General features: G+C 49.2%; 5 protein-coding genes across 5 annotated transcripts; 3 read left to right on the forward strand and 2 right to left on the reverse strand.

The window, feature by feature from the left end:
- Window positions 1-326: 326 nt before the first annotated feature.
- Window positions 327-1428, forward strand: FIESC28_04629 (uncharacterized protein; the record flags this gene model as incomplete). Its single annotated transcript, XM_031158776.1, has 6 exons — window positions 327-381; window positions 677-731; window positions 784-797; window positions 859-899; window positions 1094-1226; window positions 1280-1428. 6 exons carry the CDS (start codon window positions 327-329, stop codon window positions 1426-1428), a joined length of 447 nt encoding a protein of 148 aa, XP_031017174.1.
- A 2053-nt stretch (window positions 1429-3481) lies between these two features.
- On the reverse strand, window positions 3482-5192 carry FIESC28_04630 (uncharacterized protein; the record flags this gene model as incomplete). Its single annotated transcript, XM_031158777.1, has 4 exons — window positions 3482-3818; window positions 3871-3979; window positions 4041-4317; window positions 4371-5192. The coding sequence occupies 4 exons, from the start codon at window positions 5190-5192 to the stop codon at window positions 3482-3484; spliced, it is 1545 nt and encodes a 514-aa protein (XP_031017175.1).
- Window positions 5193-7876: 2684 nt separating this feature from the next.
- On the forward strand, window positions 7877-9397 carry FIESC28_04631 (uncharacterized protein; the record flags this gene model as incomplete). Its single annotated transcript, XM_031158778.1, has 2 exons — window positions 7877-8471; window positions 8520-9397. The coding sequence occupies 2 exons, from the start codon at window positions 7877-7879 to the stop codon at window positions 9395-9397; spliced, it is 1473 nt and encodes a 490-aa protein (XP_031017176.1).
- Window positions 9398-10532: 1135 nt separating this feature from the next.
- Window positions 10533-17306, forward strand: FIESC28_04632 (uncharacterized protein; the record flags this gene model as incomplete). Its single annotated transcript, XM_031158779.1, has 3 exons — window positions 10533-10706; window positions 10770-17240; window positions 17289-17306. 3 exons carry the CDS (start codon window positions 10533-10535, stop codon window positions 17304-17306), a joined length of 6663 nt encoding a protein of 2220 aa, XP_031017177.1.
- Window positions 17307-17825: 519 nt separating this feature from the next.
- FIESC28_04633 (uncharacterized protein) lies at window positions 17826-18845 on the reverse strand (the record flags this gene model as incomplete). The annotated part of the gene is made up of 2 exons (XM_031158780.1): window positions 17826-18748; window positions 18800-18845. The coding sequence occupies 2 exons, from the start codon at window positions 18843-18845 to the stop codon at window positions 17826-17828; spliced, it is 969 nt and encodes a 322-aa protein (XP_031017178.1).
- Between the last annotated feature and the right edge of the window lie 2058 nt (window positions 18846-20903).

A 20903-nucleotide genomic window follows, 5' to 3' on the forward strand; every position in this document is an offset into this window, starting at 1 on the left:
TGGAGTTATTCACGATACGAAGCCCCAATTGCAAAGCACAATAGCCAGTGAATCACATACAATGGCTCTTCGTCGCATAACTGCTGCCTTGAGCCCAAAAGCTAGTGCTCTATCATCGGTATAGCAAAGCCTTCAAATCTCCAGCGTCTCTCCCCCTCTTCTCCGTCATCACTCATCAACCCCTCGTCAATCTCTTGCCTTTATCGGTTTCTGGGGCGAGTAATTGCGCTAGCTTCTTTCTGCACATTCACAACTTCAATTCAATCGTTTCTTCTTAACTGACTTGAGAATTCAGACTCTTTCACACAACCTCTCATCCTCTCAAAATGGATTCTTTCCAGCAGCAACAGCAGCAGCAGCCCCGTGGCGCTTGCTACTCTTGTAAGTCTCAACTTTCCCTCCTCAGCTTTGTTATTACACGAACCGGCTTCACAGATCGTTGCACTTGGTTCGCTCTAGAAGTGCTCCAAAATAGTGCGGCAAGCTTAGACTGGTCTTGGTGCCGTGGCTTGCCTCTTGGCGCATTTTGTATGACCCAACTGGTCTCTTTATGCGCCCGGTGCAGCGTTGGTTAGACATTAGGTTCAATCCTCAAGCTTGACCGACAAGCCTACACCGCATTCTCTTCTCCATCATCTTGACCTCAAGTATGAACTTCTGCTTACACATTTCTCAGGCGGTTCTACCGGTCACCAGGCTCGCGACTGCCCCACCAAGGGTCCTGCTAAGTGGTAAGTTCTATACTTCGAGTTCTTTAACGACCTATACTAACTGATTTTCCAGCTACAACTGTGGTGGTAAGCTCACTCATATTTGATGATCACTAGAATTCTGCAGACTAACATATCCTTCCCATAGGCGAGGGCCACATGAGTATGTTTCTTCCCATTCTGGCGTGCGTAACAAGTACTAACTCGCTTCAGGCCGTGACTGCACTGAGCCCATGAAGGACAACAAGTCCTGCTACAAGTGCGGCCAGCCCGGCCACATCTCCCGCGACTGCCCCATGAGCGGCGGTAGCGGCCAGGCCACCGAGTGCTACAAGGCAAGTCCTACTTTTTGTCCATATAAGGCTTTCACTAACAGGTTTTAGTGTGGTGAGATCGGCCACATTGCCCGCAACTGCAACAAGTCCTCCTACGGTAACAACTTCGGCGGCGCTGGCGGTTTCGGTGGTGGTGCCGGCAAGACCTGCTACTCTTGCGGTGGTTTCGGCCACATGTCTCGTAAGTGATAGCTTCATCATGATCGGTTTGATTTTAACTGACCAAATACGCAGGCGAGTGCGTCAACGGCATGAAGTGCTACAACTGCGGCGAGTCTGGCCACTACTCTCGTGACTGCCCCAAGGAGTCCGCTGGTGGTGAGAAGATCTGCTACAAGTGCCAGCAGCCTGGACACGTCCAGTCTCAGTGCCCCAGTAACTAAAATGGCGACTCGGTTTCTCGGTTTTAACGGCTGAGACGAGAGGGACGTGGCGACCTGTTGATACCCACGGACGATTTTTTCCTACTTCTCTTACGGCATTTTTCACAAAAGTTCATTTCATCGCACGACTTTAATGATCATCACGGCAGAATGGCAGCTCATAAAAACAAAACGTGCGCGATTCTCGACGATAGCTGGCGGCGCCCAGCCTGGATTGGAACATATCAGCATTGGATTTCGTCACCCAACGGACGAACGACTACGACCATACATACGACTCAACATTGAGAGTGACGGATGGTGACGGGTGGAGAGTGACGAGATCAAAAAAGGTTATCTGGTGGCTTGTTGGTGGAGAGCCCAAGCTAAAGAGAGCTGGGTGTGCTCCTTTGTAGTCAAGTCGAGATGAAAAGTGTTGATCCCGACGTTGTGGAAACTTCAACCTGGTGTGACTGTGTGTGTGTTTCGATATTGCCCATCACTGTTCTGCGTCACATGCAGTCAGTTGGGCAGGTGTGTAGATCAAAGACGAAGAGCGAGTCTTGAAAAATGGACGAGTCGACCGAGCTTTTGCTGCTGGAGATGGCATCGCTCGGCACAAGCTCATAGCGCCTGGCCACCTTCGAGCGTCGATGGATAGTATACAGCTTGCCGGTACAAGGCTAATGACCGCCCGTTCAAACTCGATATGGGGACAGACTCAGTATGTCGAGGCTCTCAGGGTTATCGAAAGAGGTCATGCTGCATTCTCAACTATGCTGGCAAGCAGGCATCTTGGACATCAGATGAGTTTCCTCACTGCAAGAAGTTGCGGAGACTGGTTTCCTGCATCATCACTAATACCAGGATACTCTCAACCGATATTTGAGGAGGGAGACCAAGGCTACACAAACAACTTTGCGCCGTGGCAGATTTATTTTGATTTTCAAGGCCCGAAGGAAGCAGTGCCCCCATCGTACGAGAGGCTGTTCAATCTAAGGGATGAATACCCGGCACCAGAAAGAGAAGAGCCATTCAGAATTGTCGTACAATGTCGTATATACAGGGGCTATACTCCAGGCCTGGCATCGGGGTATGGCAACCACTTATTATATATACCTAGAACTCTCAGCTAAATCAACTGTACGCCACCTATTGCCTATTCTTACCTCCATGATTGAAACAAATTCATGAAATCTTGTGTATTTTGTTTGACTTTGGTCGAAGGGATAGCATACTAAGTACCAAGAGGAATGCTGAGTGAGAGCAATTGAAAATTGTCAAGTGTATCTCGGCAAGTTCAAGAGCCTTTTGATTTATAACATCTGTTCTCACAACTGACCATAGCTTGATAACTCTCATCAACGTAACATGTTGCCTGTCCAGTTGTTGTTTAAGTCATTGAGGTGCAGTGCACTTGGATATCCCTTCTTGCCCCCCCTGGTTTTCGTGATCAGTAATTACGATCTCGAACGGATGCTTGTCATCAGTTTCCGTTAGCCTTCGATGAGTTTGTCATTCATAGATAGTCTATAAGTCGATGGTTTCGATTTGTCATCAAATTAGGCATTCGTACTGCAAGAAAGCAGACGGCGAGACACTTTGGTGGTATCAGCCATAGAATGCTCATGGTGAGGATATTGAGAGAAATATCGGATCATAGTAAGGGACATTTGTACATCTACATACCAATCTCTGTTGTAAGAACAACGATAATGGCTAGGTATATACTGGAATTCTACCCTGGTAAAAGGATAGTCATGGCTTCAGGTGCCTGTTGTGACTGGACCGGCTATGATATTTCCAACGAGCCGGGAGATAGAAACAGACCATACAGGTAGGAGGTTTGTAGATACACATACAAGGCCTTTTATGAGCACATGAATGCCCTGAGGCCACTCACCTCGTTGTGGTTGGTAAATAATCCCGGGATGGTGAGACATGAAAGACTTGACTATCATGATTTATGTTCGTGTATGCTTCCTTTAATAAACAAGAAAAATCGCTTGAATTGGTGGATATTTCCCAATAATACATAGTATACTATAGCTTGCTCTATAATCCCAACAGAATCTTACAACTTGGCGTTGGGGAAGTTCCTCATAGCCTGTCTCACACCAAGGTCTCCCAAAACCTCCTCGGCACCACCGAGAATGGCATCGAACTTGTATGTTCGGTGGAACATCTCGATGAACTTGCCCATACCGGTCTGGGTAATTCCACGACCACCCCAGATTTGAACAGACTCGTCGGCGATCTCGTGGGCGGCGCGGGTGGCGCTCATCTTGAGCAGACCAGTGGGACCGGCAAGGTGCTGGGCTTGTTGGCTGTAGGGCATGTGGCACATTTGGTAGGTGATGGTTTCGAGCCAGGACTGGTTGGCTTCGACGAGAGCAATCATCTTGGCAAGTCTAGAAGATGTTAGAATGGTGATCTTGTAATGGAAGTTTGTGTGAAGCTTACTTTTGACGAATGACGGGCTGGTCAATCAGTGACTTGCCAAAGACTTGACGCTGGTTGCTCCACTTGAGACATTCCTCGACGATGCTTCTTGACAGACGGAGACTTCCACCTATGAACAGGTAAGTATTTGCTTAATTGTAATTGTAGTGGATGTATGTGGGTAAACTCACAAACCATGGTCCATCGCTCGTGGTTAAAGTTGCTAAGGATGACCTGGATACCCTTGTTCTCCTTGCCCAGCATGTGCTCGGCAGGGACCTTGACATTGTCGAATGTCACGTAAGCGGTACCGGCGGTGGTAGAGTAAGAGGTCTTGATCTGTTTGGTCTCGACACCCTCGCCGCGCTCGATAAGGAAGACACTGAGACCCTTGTCTGTTCGGACACCGGTGACGAAGTAATCAGACCAGACACCGTTGGTGATCCACTTCTTGGTTCCGTTGATGATCTAATGCGTGTAAGCTTCATGTACATAATCACTGAGGGTCGCGTTTGACTTACGTAGTGCTTGCCATCAGGTGTCTTCTCAGCAGTGGTGCGCAGACCAGCGACATCTGAACCAGCAAAGGCCTCGGTAATGGCAAGGCAAATCTTCTTCTTACCGCTGAAGACCTCGCCAGCAATCTTGTTCTTCCAGGCCTCGTCGCGGGCAAAGTTGAGGACAGCTGTCAAACCAATGGTCATACCAGCCATGTTTCCATCCGCGAAACCACGGGCCATGGCGCGTGCGAGCTCTTGCGCGACGATCAAGTCGTGGAAGTAGTCGAACTCCTCACCCTTGACCGCGCCTCCCATGAGGTCGACTCCGTGCAGGTGCTTTCCAGGTCCGAGACGCATGTGTAGGATACCAAGCTCGCTCATGCGATCAATCATCTTCTGGCTGATGTAGCGGCCCGTCGCCTCGCACTCTTGCGCCTCCTCGTACAGCTCGCTGTCGACGAACTCTCTGAGCTTGCGCTGCAGTCTTCTGTGGCTGTCCTTGTAGTAGGGCGAACGGAAAGGCTCAGCGAGCCATAGGGGCTCGGCGTAAGGGACCTGGCTAAGGTCGCCAGGCTGTGGAGTGATGACTTGGGGCTTCTCGCCCTCGATGGTGCCAACGGCAAGGTCCTTGTACTTTGTGAGGACCTCATGTCGGTGAAGGTTGTAGAAGGCGGTTGTGGCATCTTGACCGGCAACTTGGCGAAGGACAGTCTCACCACCGGGGTGAGCATCGACAAAGTCTGTGAGATCGTAGACTGTGCTATCGATGATGCACCAGAGGGACTCGTCGGAGGTATGCGAGCGGACCTCCTCGCGGGAGAAGGTATCTGTAGGAGTGCTCATTGTAGTGTTTATGGGTATATGGTATGGGAGATTGAGAGTATACAGAGTGTAAGAAAAGAGTAAAAGAACAAAAACAAGAAAATAAGTCAAAAGAACTGGCTCCTGTTGACACCTTTGACGATGATTACCCCGGATGAGACTGGCGTTGAACCTCGGCACCGACTAAGTGGGCCAGTCGTTATGAAATACAAAGTCCCCTATTGGTTCCAGCGGCCTCACTTCCATTTTGCGGGGGCGGGGCCGAACCATTTGCACATGATGGGATCCAAGTAGCCGCAACTAATCTCGTTCCCTTCTGAAGTGCTTCGTCATGATCCTCGGTATAGATAGCTGTGAGGTTTGGTTGTTTATCGAGATGCCAAGACAACTCAGGATATAACAGACGGTAACTACATAAAACTATTGTTAAGAATAAAATTTGAGTTTATGAGTTATCAGCCACTATCTCACATCAGATAGATCATGACTGACTTGGGCAGGTCAAAATTGCAGTGAAGTATCTGTACTGGCTCTCAATTGTAGTAACCTATGCCTTGAATCAAGGCGCGACTTGGGGAGGTTTAAAAATGCAGTGAATGCCCAACACCCCTCCCCTATATCCATCAACGCCCCTGACTGCCCAGATACATATATCTCTTCAATAGAAGTTTGCAAACAGCCGCTTCATCATGATCCTCGGTATAGATATAGCTATGAGCTATTGTTACTTGCGAAGATGCTATAACAACTCGGGATATATCAGATAGCAATGTATGGGATTCTAGTTGCGACCTAAAATGTGAGCATATGGGAAATTAGCTATTTCCTTATACAGGATAGACTTGGAGAGGGTTAAAAATGCAGTGCAAGTGCAGATGGATGAAACCACGCTAGTACCTGGTCTGTAGTTGAGGGCTTCGACTCTGATCACGACTCAACCTGGAAGGGTTGCGCCTTGGGGAGGATTAAAGATGCAGTGAAATGCTCCACACCCCTCCATCGAGTTCCTCCAGCACGACTGCTTGGGACGTATCCATTTTTCAATAAAGCTTTCAAACAACCGCTTGTAGATACTGTTCATCTGCTCGCTCATCGGAAAGATCTTATATTTAGTGTAGCACACTTCTTCATGGTCCTGCAAGAAGCTTTCCCTAATAACTCGATGGAACCTGGAGTTGTTTAGGGTAGCTCACTTCAGAGTGAACCGAGACCTGAGGAGCGTCTTTGGGCTGTAATATTGACGGATATTTGGCAGCATTTCTGACTCATAGTCTGCAGAGTGCATCAGGATGGACCGTGAGAAAGAGAATAAGCTGGAAATAACGAATTCTGTATTCTTTGTCGTCATGCCTGTTTATTTAGTCATGGACCCACGCCGCTAGGTACTGATAAAGATACTGGTGATTGCCTCAAAGAACTTTTCTCCCCTTCGCAAAGCTCACTCCTAGAACCCTTACTCTGAGGCTGTGAGAAGAGCTATGCGAAATTCATTATCACGTTCACTTTTATCGTATTTCCAACCTCGACCGTCCCCACGGTATGTATCACTTTTCTCAACTCTGTGTTACCCTTCACTCTCTTATCGCCTCGCCGCCTCTTACATACATGCACAGCCCAGGCTGTACTTGACTCAGAAGTCCTGAGATATTCATCCCTGACTTATTAATGTTTGACATGGTATGAAAATCTGGAGGCCCCACGACTTAGTTCTCGATCTTCATCGGCCATTTGAGGGGCTTCTTGGCTGTTAGTCGCTGCCTTGTCTACATGCTCCCATGAGTGTCGGTTCAGAGCCTCCATTGGCCAAGTTATCTGCCGATTCACCTTTTGTCTTTTTACGACTTATCACTCTCTGTTGAAACTTCTGGACCTGCAGGAATGAGACTGCAATGCCATGTCCGCCTCACTATGCTAATGCGCCTGTGGCCGAGCCTCTTTATCTGTGATGCTACTCCAATAGTAAGCCTCCAAGGTTGAGTTAAGGCTCAGGCTAAAGCACGAAGGCGTTCATGGCGGCCTTTCCCCCTGCACCTGCATTTCCCAACGGCCTCTGCCAGTTGGCTCTGGCGTTCTGTTGATCCTGATATTTCTCGTTTGGCCGTTTTCATCGTTATCTTGAGGCTATAAACCGCTCAGGTTGTCGCAACATGCGTCCTCCATCATTGGCTGGTCATTGCCTCGACCTGAGCAGACATGGAAGCTAACACTCCCGAGACACCACACGCTCAACTACGTCCACCCATCAAGTGGTGGATATCTCCCTCGTGACCGTCGTCGTCACGATATCTAGCCCATTTCGAGTTGTCATTTATTCTCCGGGAACTTTGTTAGCCAAAGGCAATTGATTGCCTGCCATGGCTTTGACACCAGATGACCTACCTGTCAGATCCTGAGGCTTATATCGGTCTTGTCACTGCGTAGTTGCCCAACTTTCTGTCTCCCGCCTATCAGTGCTGTCTCAACGTATCTAAATCACATCCTACCACTGGAAGTCCAGTCCTCTTTACTACTTGTTACAAGCTCAAGACTGCACACACACTTCTTTTGACCATACACATCGATCTTTTGAAATGGATGCTTACTCAATATGTTGCACTAGCCCTTCTGCTAGACACACTTCCAAAATATACCAGGACCTTTGGTCAACTCGTCCCCATACTCGCATCGGCTTTGATCGAGATAGCCGAACAAAGAATATTGCCACAATGAGTCGCTTGGGAAGGCGAAGCCATACCTCAAAACCACATATTGCTGTGGTTGGTGCTGGACTTGCTGGTCTTCGCTGTGCGGACATACTCCTTCAGAATGGCTTCCAAGTTACCATTATCGAAGCCCGTAATCGGGTTGGTGGGCGCCTGCACCAAGAGCTTCTCCCAAATGGACATCTAGCCGACGTAGGGCCAAATTGGATACACGGAACCGACGACAACCCCATGTTGGACCTTGCCAAGCAAACAAATACCGCTGTCAGTGACTGGGACTCGACTTCGTGTGTATTCGGCGAGAATGGGGAGCTCTTCTCACTCGAAGATGGAGAGAAATACTCCACCATCATGTGGGATATCGTTCAGGATGCCTTCAAGCATTCTAACAACTCTTCGCATGAAATTGATTCCAGGGAGAGTCTCCACGACTTCTTTGTACAGAAGGTAACTGAGAAAGTGCCAAGCACCGACGCCGATTACGAGAGGAAACGAAATATTGTGATGCAAATATCCGAGATGTGGGGTGCTTTCGTAGGAAGTCCCATTTACAGGCAAAGTTTAAAGTTCTTTTGGCTGGAGGAATGCATCGAAGGCGGTATGCAGGTCTACACATCTGGGAAGAGGACTGGCTGACGTTTGACAGAGAATTTGTTCTGTGCTGGAACTTATAAGAAGGTATTAGATGAAGTTGCGAAGCCCGCTCTCGAGGGTGCTGAGATCAAGTTCGAAACCAAGGTTGACAGGATATCGTATCAAACGAATCCCGAGGACAAGGCTAAGGTCAGAATACAAAATGGCCAAACGCTCGACTTTGACGAGGTTGTTGTGACAGCACCTCTTGGATGGCTAAAACGAAACCTCGATGCTTTCGAGCCTGCGCTGCCTGCTCGAATAACCAAAGCAATTGGGGCTATCGGTTACGGATGCCTTGAGAAGGTTTATGTTAACTTTCCCAAGGCCTTTTGGCTGGAAAAGGAAGGCGATAACCGAAAAGCAGAGGGGTTCGTACAATGGTTGTCTCCAAACTACGTTCCTGATCTGAACCCAAAGAGGTGGAATCAAGAGGTTGTGGAACTTGCAAGTCTCGGCCCGGAAGTGTCACACCCTACGCTTCTGTTCTACACCTACGGCGAACAATCGAAGTACATTACTGGGGAACTATCCAAGATGTCGAATCCTAAGGAGAAGGACGAGTTCCTTCTCAACTTCTTCAAGCCATACTACTCACTAATGCCACACTACTCAGAGAGCGACCCTGATTGCAAACCTTCTGGATTCATGGCCACAGATTGGCTTCACGATGAGCTTTCTGGGTTTGGAAGCTACAGCAACTTCCAGGTTGGCTTAGAAGAAGGCGATACGGACATCCGGACGATGCGGGAGGGTCTTCCGGACCATGGATTGTGGCTGGCAGGCGAACATACGGCGCCGTTTGTCGGTCTAGGCACGGCGACCGGGGCATACTGGAGCGGTGAGGCGGTTGGGAAGCGTATAGCGGAAGCTTACGGGCGGGCCAAGTAAGAGATAGATATACGGATAGACGCAGGAGCATTACTCGGTTAGAAGCATGCTATCTTTCATCTTTGGTCGTAGTTAATGGCAAGCCAGCCATCGGTTACCATGCTCGCGTGATAGTTTGTCGACCGGTAGTTGTCTCAGGTTATCGAAGCATCGCTGAAAGAGATCGACGATGCAATTGTTTGGAGTCATTCATGCTTTGACTCACAGGGTCAAAGGAGCAAATATAGAGTCATCAAAGAGTGCAAAACAGTTAATAGGGCTATGTACTGTAGTATCAATGACGCGCCTAGCACATGGTCGTGCAGTGATGGTGTTGCCAAAGCTGCCCGAGTTAACCAGAGGTATCGATTGAGTTGAGCAGCTTGCCCGGGTAGTCTACAGAAGCCCAGGGGGGCACGGCTCGTATCACCCACTAGAAATACAACTTCCAGGTCAACTGACGCGCTCAGAGACTCAGATGTTTTCGTCCGCCGCTCGAAACTATCCTTGAAACCAACCTACTGGAGTCACGAGCCTCACGCTCCTAGTGACTCTAGCGCCTGGGGTGCGATAACAAGGGTCCAACGGGGACACTTTCCAGGCGCTCCAAGCCTATAACTTACCTGAATTCGGCATTAATCGCCCCCCACTTGCCCGCGCGTTGCCGCCTCAGCCATCATCCATGTCACGACATGGCTGTGTGACGCTGCCTGTGACATAGACCCGACTCTTTGGGAAGGATGCCTCGAACATCCATTTCGCCAACTCTAACTCGGGCAATCTTTTTTTTTTCTTTTACACAAAACAACCTTAACCTTGACTGACGCCTTACGCCTGCGCATTCACACATCGACCTCAACTTTAAAACGTCTTTCCTCATTGACCAACTTCAACTTCCCCCACGTCTTAGCTCATGTCCTTCTTTCACTTCTAAACATGCCCTTCGGCCCCGCAGTTGGCCGGGGTTCTCAAGCTACCACCGATAGATTGACGCAGACGCGGACCTCTGCCTAGACAACGACGACACTTATCGACGACTCGTATATTGATCGACGGTTCTTTTACACCTTTTGTCCTTCTTATACCCTTTGTCGGGTTGCGCGGGCAGTCATCGCCACCCTCGTAACTCGATTCGATCGCTCCCGACGACGACATCATGGCGACCCTCTTTCAGTCCTTCCGGAGCTCCTCCATGCCTAAGAGGCTGCTTCGATATGCCTTGTCTCGACTAGATCTCCTCGACACCGAGGCTCTCGAGATGGACAACCTGGATTTGGCCATAGGGAGGAATACCGTATTCGAGTTTCGTGATGTCGGGATAAAACTGAAGGTAGGTTCCGATAGCAATGTATCGTAAGCTCGGGAGACCATGATGGCTGATGGCTTATCGTAGAAACTCAACAAGCTGCTCCAGCTCCCCGACACGTTCAGGTTGAAAAAGGCCAAAGTGTTATTATTACGGGTCACAATACCCATAGACTTCTATACAAGTCCTATAATAGTCGAAGTCGACGGCGTCGATATCGCCTTACAAGTCATAGGCCCAGAGTCTAAGCCGGGACATGCGTCAGGGACCAGAACACCGGAGGAAGGCGTTGCTGTACCGAATACCGTCGATCTCGCACAATCATTCCTCGAAACCCAACCACGATCAGAGCGTAGGAAACTTGAAGATGCGTTGGCAGCCGAAACCCAGGATCTAGGCGCATCAGTCTCTATGAGTGACGATGGAAGCGAGGACGACTTGGCATATGGGACGGGCCAAGCGCTCTCTCTTCCAGCATTTTTGGCCGATTTCCTCCAGGGTATCGTTGACCGCATGCAAGTTAGGATAAAATCCGTCAACCTCCAGCTCGACGTTGAGGTACCTGTTGAACCAAACTCTGCTACTACTGAGGTGGTATCATTCCAGGTTGCTCTCGAGGGCGTTGAAGTCGAAGGTGTTACGACTCGGTCTTATGACGATTCTGGGTCCCCAGCCATCGTACCAAAGGAGGGAAAACGACATGTCTCTTTATCCAACGTCAGGGCGTATCTCATTTCCGAAGCAAATGTCTTCTCTGCTCTGGCGAAATCCCCTTCAATAGCATCACCATCTCTTGCTTCTTCACCAGCAATGACACGAAATCCGCCATCACGCCAGGCAACCGAGCTCTCACTTGGAAGTCTTCGTGATGAATCAGTGGCATCATCCCAAGCGAGCATTCGATCTCACGAGCGAGGAGCTGCGTCAACTCATAGTCTTTCCCAAGAGGACCCCATCATTTCTTCACAACATAGTATCGACCAACGACTTGCGAGTTCACAGCGTAGTCTTCAGCACGAAGATCTAGTTAATTCACAACAAAGCCTCCAGGACGATTACTTCATGGATCAGGAGTCCCTGGAGCAGGGCGATCCTTTGGGCGATAGTGAAGATGCACTTGGGATTCCGTACGAGTTTTCAGACCCTCAGGACGACGACGCAGAAGACAGCCCAGCAACCCCTCGGGCTTCGATGTACCACGACTTTCATAACGGAGCTAACGACGAAACGTTATTCCATTCGACTTTACTTCCGGGAGAACATGGTTCCCACTCTACCGCACTAGATACTGAGCGAATGCTATGGGCAAGCGAAGAACGAGAAGCCCGATCGGCCCCCAATCTTGAAACTCCGACGACGCAAGTCAACTTGGCAGCTTCTGACTCAAGCATACAGAATGAGCAACTTCGCCGGACCTCATCCGATGACAGTTTTGGAGCTGCATCGACCGAAGAGCTGGCACAGTCTCATATGTATACACATGAGGAAGCAGAGAGTATGTATATGAGTGCTTTCTCCCAAACTAACGCGCAGTCTGCGGCCACCTTGTCACCGACCGCTTCTCCTGAGACCTTTTTATCACCGAAGCCGCAAGAAGAGCAATCTACGGAAGTGGAACGACCTACTGAGCCAGAGAGGCCAGACTCGCCAGACTCGCCAGCTTTGGACGCCAGTGTGCAAGAATTAGCCAAGTCTGAAATCACGCAGCCAGACCCTCCAAGCACTGAGCCTCCAAGCGCAGAAATTCCGAGTACAGAACTCCTAAGCACAGAAGCCCCAATCACCGAGGCTCCCGTCATCGAAACTCCAAGCCCGGAAGTCTCCAGCCCTGTGAAGGAAGATTCCCCGTCCCCAATGAAGGAATATCAAAGACCAGAAGGCTTTATACCAGGTGCATGGGATGACGACTACGATGATCCAGAGGAGCAACCGGCATCAACTACCCTGAGACGCTCAATATATCGAAACTCCAATCTAGCTGACTCGGGAGATGCTTCCGATAGTGAATCTTCTGAGCCTGCTTTCTCCAGAGCATGTCTTACTGATCTGGACCAAGAGAATCCAAGTGCAACTGGCAAACAGCAAGACGATGTTGCTACCCCAAAGGGTCCTACTCGACTCGTTAAAGAGCTTCTGAGCCTCAAGACCATATCGATATATATCCCCTCGCAACACATGCATATACAGGTTCAAACCGCATCGCCAGAGTCCGTTGCCCAATTGTCGCAGTCCTTGGGTCAATCGGCCTACCCCCAAGCGCCAGGTGCCTTTTCCGTACATGGAGCCGCCCCTGCACAGCAGCACAGTAGTTCTCGAGGTGCCTCGAAGACGGACAACGCTCTCGAAGTGGATCTATCGCCTATTAACCTTCGCTTCGATGCCTCACTTGGATTCTTACTCGCCATGGTTGTGGGAAAGCTACTCGATGCTGTCAAAAACCAGAAACCATCGCCGGCAGAGAAGAACAAGCAGAACAAGCAGGAGACAACTCCAAAGGAGGAGTCAGCCAACATCAAGGTAAACTTCGAGGAGATTAAGCTCGACTTTGTGAACCGTTTAGGCGGAATTTCGGATACTCCTGAACGATATATGGATCCTTCAGCGTTCATCTTCGACCAAGAAGTTCTGCTCAATGCCACCTTGCAGAACTTGGCTATCTCTATCTCTCCAACAGAGGTTGCGGCGGCTCCAGTTACTAAGGGTAAGTTGACGATGCAGCCCGCTGTTCTGACCAAGATAGACTTGCAAAAGTTTCGATTTGGATATGCGAATGGCGATATTATCTCATTTGACAGTGGCAAACCTATGAGCACATCTGTCAGGGATGTCTTTCTTTCTGATGGCTCCGACATTGGCATTAAGATTCTCCAATCAGGAGGAAATACCAGGACGGAGGTACAGACACTGCCCCTCGTTTTCCAGCTTGATTTACGGCGGCTCGATGAGACCTTCAGTTGGTTCGGTGGCCTAAGCAGCTTCCTTAATATGAGTGCCTCGATCGCCTCAAGTCCTGCCCCAACACCTAAACCAGCTGCTGTTGCGCAAAAGCCCAGAGGGGTTCGGTTCGATACACCGATCGACCCAGACGATAAATCCGCAGCCTCAGAGAACAAGATCAACGTGCGTATTGGAGGCTCATGGGTGGAGCTCATTGGGAAGGACTGCAGCATGGCTGTCGAAACAAGTGCTATCAAGCTTATAAGCCGGGACGAAGCTATTGGCATTGGATGTAGCATGATGCGAGTGTCTGGGCCGCATCTGAAGAACTCGACGGCCGAACCCCCTATTAACACGGAAGTTACTGGCGTTCGGGTGGAGTTCTTGACAACCCCTAAAGACGCGGATCTTGAGAAGCTTCTGGAGCTCATCATGCCCTCAAAACATCAGTTTGACGGAGAGAACGATGAGATCATGGTCGACACACTACTACGCCAGCGAAGAAAGGGTTCGGTTCTGAGAGTTAACGTTGATGCGGTCAACGTCCGTGTGCAAAACATGTCACAGCTTTCTGTCTTACCGAATCTTGGTGAAGAGGTTGCAAAGCTTTCCACAGTTGCCAAGTACCTACCGGAGGATGATCGCCCTGGTCTGTTGACCTTGGGTAAAATCGGCAAGGTGGCTTTGAGCCTGGATTTTGGTGGCAAGTTGGGCCATCTACTTACGGATATACAAAATCTCCACGTTGGTCAGATCACGATGCCCTCACTTGTTGCCATCGCTCTCTACGATCTCTCGGTACGCAGGAACAGGTCGGAAGAACTGGTTAGCACATCACCATTTGGCGCCAAGGATATTTCACTCCGTAGTCCGGTCCTCATGGCACGTATGATTGGTGATGAGATTGAGCCAGTTGTCAAACTGAAGATGCAGGATCTATGCATCGAATACCGCGTACCCACCATCATGGATCTCCTCGAGCTTGGGGAAGATGCAACTCCACAGGATTTCGAAGCCAGCCTTGCTGCTTCAGTCGCAAATCTGGGCGACCAAGCACACCATGCCTTGACTCGTTCTCCTGGATCTCCAAGCGAGAAAGCTAAGAGTGGCAAGCCTATGACTCTGGATATCGGATTTCGCGACTGCCTCTTAGGACTCAACCCTCTGGGTCAGCCCTCGAAGATGATCATTGTTCTCACGGATGCCCATCTTGTCGCTCTGTTGCCCCAGGATGTCGAGACCAACGCTGTCTTTACCATTAACAAGTCATCCATTCTACTTGTCAACGATGTTGCTGAAGTTGCTATGAGCGAACCGCCCGCTACGCAACGACCTAGAGCGTCATCTTCTACATCCCGCCAAGTAGCGGACATGTGTGCAAGAGGGTATGTCGATATCTGCTATATCTCGTCCGCCAAGGCCACCATTGATGTCAAGGAACTTGACGATGGCGAAAAGCAGCTCAATGTCGAGCTCAAGGACGACCTCCTGGTCTTGGAAACTTGCGCGGATTCAACCCAAACTCTTATTGCACTAGCCAACGCTTTGAAGCCTCCAACTCCGCCAAGCAAAGAGAACAAGTATTTGACGGATGTGGTTCCCATGCAGGATCTACTTGCTTCGATTTCTGCCGAAGCCTTCGGTAGACCCGAAGGGGAATACGATTTTGACCAAGATTTTGCGGGCGCCCAAGAGATGGCTGGCAGTGGTTCGGAGGCAGGCTATAACACGGATAGCCCTTTGCAGGTTCAGTCGCAGTACTACGATGAACCTGTCGCGGAAGAGCTCTTTGATGCTACAAGTAGCTCCATAATCTCTCAAGGATCGCATCGCTCTGGTGGCCCTCATATGCAAGATACCAATGAGGGTGTACTATTAACGGGTTTCGGACCAGTAAGCCAACAGAGCGTTGATTCTGACGACCTTGTCATCCATGACGATTACTACGGTCAGAGCGCTTCTAAGGACAGCAAGGCGAGGGTTTGGAACTCGAAAAAGAACAGCTACGATCAAGCACCAAGCGATCTGGTTAAGCGTAGCACTCTTAAGGTCAAGGTGCGAGATGTGCATGTCATATGGAACCTTTTCGATGGATACGACTGGGTTCACACCCGAGATGTCATCACAAAGGCAGTTCAGGATGTTGAAGCCAAGGCGTACGAACGTCAAGCACGGGCGGGCCAAGTCCATGTCTACGAAGAGGAACTTGAAGATGAAGAGGCCATCGGCGATTTCCTCTTCAACTCGATCTATATCGGTATTCCAGCCAATCGCGATCCTCAAGAACTGTCTCGTGCCATCAACGAGGGGTTCAATGACAACGCAACGGAAACCGAATCTGTTGCTACCACAGCCTTCACTGCAGCGACCAACAGAACGGCACGCTCTCGACCCCGATCAAAGCGACTTAAGCTCAAGCGCAGTAAGCACCACAAGATTACCTTCGAGTTACAAGGCATCGACGCGGATCTTTTCGTTTTCCCACCCAATTCTGGCGAAACACTCAACAGCATCGACGTTCGCATCAAAAACCTTGATATCTTCGATCATGTTCCAACCTCGACATGGAAAAAGTTTGCGACGTACGACCAAGACATGGGCGAGCGAGAGATGGGCACAAGCATGGTTCACCTTGAAATGCTGAATGTCAAACCACAACCATCACTCGAGGCGTCGGAAATCGTCTTGCGGGCAACGATCTTACCTCTGAGACTCCACGTTGATCAGGATGCTCTCGACTTTATCACACGATTTTTCGAATTCAAGGATGACCAAGTCCCGGTTCACACGTCCAAGAGTGATGTGCCATTCCTTCAGAGGGCTGAAGTTAATAACATCGCGGTCAAGCTTGATTTCAAACCGAAGCGTGTCGACTATGCTGGGCTTCGGTCAGGACATACCACCGAGTTCATGAACTTCATCGTCCTCGATGAGGCGAGAATGGTTCTTCGCCATGTGATCATCTATGGTATCTCTGGATTCGAAAAGCTTGGCAAGACTCTCAACGATATTTGGATGCCTGATGTGAAGGCAAATCAACTTCCTGGTATCCTGGCAGGTCTTGCACCTGTACGGTCACTCGTTAATGTCGGCAGTGGCTTTAAGGATCTTGTCGAGGTACCTATCCGTGAGTACAAGAAAGACGGCCGTGTCATTCGCAGCATATCAAAGGGTGCGACAGCTTTTGCTCGTACTACAGGTACGGAGCTGGTCAAGCTGGGTGCCAAACTTGCTGTTGGCACGCAGTACGCACTGCAGGGTGCGGAGGGCATGCTCTCTGACCCCCAGCAAGCGTACGAAGGATGGGATGAGGACGATGTGGACCCTGAGGAGCAGAGACAAATTTCCCTCTACGCAGATCAACCTACAGGCGTGATCTCGGGTATCAGAGGTGGATATCGATCTCTTGCTAGAGATGTGAATCTCGTCCGTGACGCCATCATTGCTGTTCCTGGGGAGGTTATGGAGAGTTCTTCGGCTTCTGGGGCCGCGAAGGCTGTTCTGAAACGCGCCCCAACTATCATCTTCCGACCAGCTGTTGGTGTTACACGAGCGATCGGTCAAACACTGATGGGCGCAACCAACTCGATCGATCCAAACAATAGACGCCGGATTGAGGAGGTGAGTTGATCTTATAATATCTGAAGAATACTGCTAACAACTTCTTAGAAATACAAACGGTACTGAACTGCATAGTTTAGTCAAAGACCTAATGGATGACATGATCAACGGCATTTCATGGCGTATTGATGTTGAGGCTCAGCCGCTTTGGAGCATCATCGGTGTTTCTGGACTCCCGTCTTCTCTTTATCTTTATGTCAATTCTTTTATAATGATTCATTTAGCACTGCCCAGGATAGGGGCATAGTTTATTGTTTGAGGTAGAACCATGATTTTCTATCTCACTTATGATAGACTGGTAAAAACGGAACATGCATGCAGAATGCACAATATAGACCTTGGAGAGGCACGCATGCGTTGGATAACCCTCTTACTGGGTTTGGATTGGGATATTCTTCTGGTGTTCTTGTGTTTGGTGCTGGGAATTGGGCTACATGGTGGTCGTTTCTTTTTAATATAGATACCTGTCACAGAATGGAAGACTTTTTGCCTAAGTTGACTATGCGTGTTCTAGTTTGGTTGGTATCTACTGTTCGATTGCTCGAATTTGCCTCCTATATTCGTGTCTATTCACCAAGATCGTTCTTAGAAACCATCATCAGGAATACCCTTCTCCCTCTCCGACTCTTTTCTTGCGCGGTTCACGTCAACCCACCACTTGTGACTCTCATCCTTACCCGTCCACTCGCCCTTGTCGTCAATCTCATCCCAAGGCTTAGGGCTTAGAATGTAATGGATGTTCTTGACGCTCTCGTCTCTCCAAATAGCATCATGCACACCCTCCCATCTCATCGTCTTGAGCGCATTGTAAATGTATGGTAGTGGAACCCAACGCTCGCGATATAGATCTGAGAGAAGCGACTGATCCGCAAAGTCCATGTTAACTGCGTCGGCCTCCATATGTGCGAGGATCTGCGCATAAAGTCCTTGAGAAGGGTTGACGACTTGGAGGCCGCCGTTCATAAAGCCCAATGGTCCCACTGATGGATCCGCAGCTTCGGTCTGCGCGATATCCGGGTTTGAGTGCTGTGAAGTGAAGGCGCAGTTCTCTGGAACCCAGTCTTTGGGATAGTGAGGCTTTTTGAGGGGGTTGCAGACACAGGCATGACCTGCTGCAAAGACACGCTTACTGACAGTCTTATCGCCCGTCTCAGCGATTGAAGGAGAGTCCAGCTCAATGTCCATAAGCTCGTCCATGTTGCGCAGAACAAGCATATCCGAGTCAAGCTGGACCACTCTTTCATATTCGGTCAGAGAGAATGGGGTGAGTTTGCTCCAGCAGTCGTAAAAGCGTGGGTCATTGGAGAAGTCCTTGCCTTTGGTCGGGAGCAGATAAGGAATATGCTGGGTTGGAATACCGCGAGCTTTCAAGGCGACATGGCCCTCGGGAGGGAATGAGTCTGTGTAAAGGGCGACAAGGGGGTATTTTGACTTTGCGGTGCGAAGCGAATAATCGAGAGTGAGAAGACCAGGCAAATAACTCAGATTGGTAATCAGAGTCGTCCAGACTGGATTTACTTGTTAGAGATGCAGCGAAATCGAGATGATAGATATTCTACCTTTGGGCGAGTCAACGACTCGTTTTCTGGGTTCAGAGGCTGCCATATTTGTGACTGAATAGAATCGTAATGATGTAGTTGAGGTGATATCGTGAGATGAGTTTTGGTGGAGAGGGGTAAAATCGAAAGTTGAAAAGCAAGGACCAGTTCTCAAGTAACACAGCAACAACACACGTGAGATAGTAAGAATATGATAGTAAGCGGTCTATATATGAATTTTGCTACTGCTTAGAAGCTATATTCGTAGCATATACACACATAAAAGCTCACATCATGAGTCTTCGATATCCAGAATAGGATGTGGTTCCTGAAGATAGCGGGGCATTTTCAGGGTCCTAAATGACGCTATCGACGATCTTGCCTATAGTCTCGATTGGAGAAGAATATGTATACTCACAGATCCTGCAGGCGCTGTTCAAGATGTGGAATTCCCCGTATATATGTTGAGAGCCAAAGGTGAAGGGGAGATGAAATTCATCTTTCAATTGAAGCAACTGAACATGGGAGTAGGAGTTGTTTCTTTAGCATGGAAGCACTCGCATATGCAAGGTCAACTGCCATATGCAAGCCAAGCGAAGCCAGACATTCGGATAGCCAATGCGCGCTACCAGAACATGCCGGAGCCCTCGGTTTCATCTCCATCTTCTCGTAGGTACTATGTCACATGGGCTTCAAAGATGACTCTTCTGCAATCTATCGTCCGATTCGGACATTTTGCCCGTCAAATTGTTCGTTTGGAGCTCAATTACCAAGGCCTTCGGCAGGAAGCCGAGGCTTTGGCTCCAGTATTTGTATGCCGAGAACAGGAATGCCATATGACCGACAAGTCATAGATGCGGCCCAAACAGAAATCTTTCATCGGATAAAACTGCAGGCTGTCACGATCATGGCTAATGCAGCTGTGGTGGAAGCCGTGGCGTTCCAAATAACAGCAACAGGGTAAGCCACCATGACACAATAATAGCACTGTGCTTGCTATGGTTCGCCCATACAATCAAGTTGTACATGGGATTATTTCGGTGAGACTGTATGACTTGAAAGGTACAGATATCGTATCGCTGCGGCCTCCAGCGATCTCTGTATCATTCAATCCCTGAAATTTAGTTTCAAGATAAAGCATGTGTATCAGGATTAACATTCTGATGCAAATTGATTGGCGGTTCATGCCTTCCTGAAGATACAGTATCGTCATATCTATTTATGTTGAGCGTCGTCATGCTCCTCCGTATCAACTCTGGAAGGAATTCGTAATCGTGTATGTGGAACGGGAGGATATCCGATAGCCTCTGGTTTCGGTCAAGCCCATGGCGGTGTCGCCCATGTTGAACTAAAGACCCTAGCTCTTACGGTGAGGCCAAGGTGAAGGTACCACTGAAGGAGCTTCCAAGGCAGGTCCCGTTCAACAGTTTTTGTTGACCGGCCGGCACCGCCGTAAGTCCAGCAATAGCAATCGCCTTTTCTAAAGTTAGGCCAGAGTTAACTTTGCTTTGCCTCTTGAACTTTGGCTGGCCTAAGAGAGTAGGAAAGCTTGAGGGCTAAGTTTAGAGTAAACAAAATAAGATCGCCTAAGAAAGTGTCTTGGAATCGCATCAATTGGCTGAGTTATTTCGTCCATTATTTGGCTGGTCGAAACAAAGTTCTGTGACAAACATCAAGCTCGAGATCTGTAATGTCAGTGAACTTTGACATTAGCGAGTTCGCTACAGGGCACATGTTTCCCCCTGAAGCTCGCTTGAACTTGACTCAATGTTCCTTCTGGAATCTGGACTGTTAGCCTTGAAAATTGGTTGCAAGGGCAGCTCAACAATTTTACATACGCGCGAATCTTAATTCGCACAGCCTGGGATATGCACAGGTCAGCCCAGGACCCGCGACCTAGATTGCGTTTGTTCTTGCTTTCCAAGTCTCGATGCAATCTGGCATCTGGTGACTTCCAGATCTTTCATTTGTGGCCCTTGAACATCGAACCTCTGACGTCGGAGGTTTTCCGTCTCTCGCTCATGGACCGAGGCATTCTGGAAGCAACTTCCGCGAGAAAGGAATAGAGCAATTGCCGGCACAAAGTCCAATCACGATGTAAACTGCGAGCGTACGGAGTCTGCGT

This window comes from Fusarium coffeatum (assembly GCF_003316985.1).
Source record: "Fusarium coffeatum strain FIESC_28 chromosome Unknown BRIP53273_contig_97, whole genome shotgun sequence".
Classification (NCBI taxonomy): domain Eukaryota; kingdom Fungi; phylum Ascomycota; class Sordariomycetes; order Hypocreales; family Nectriaceae; genus Fusarium; species Fusarium coffeatum.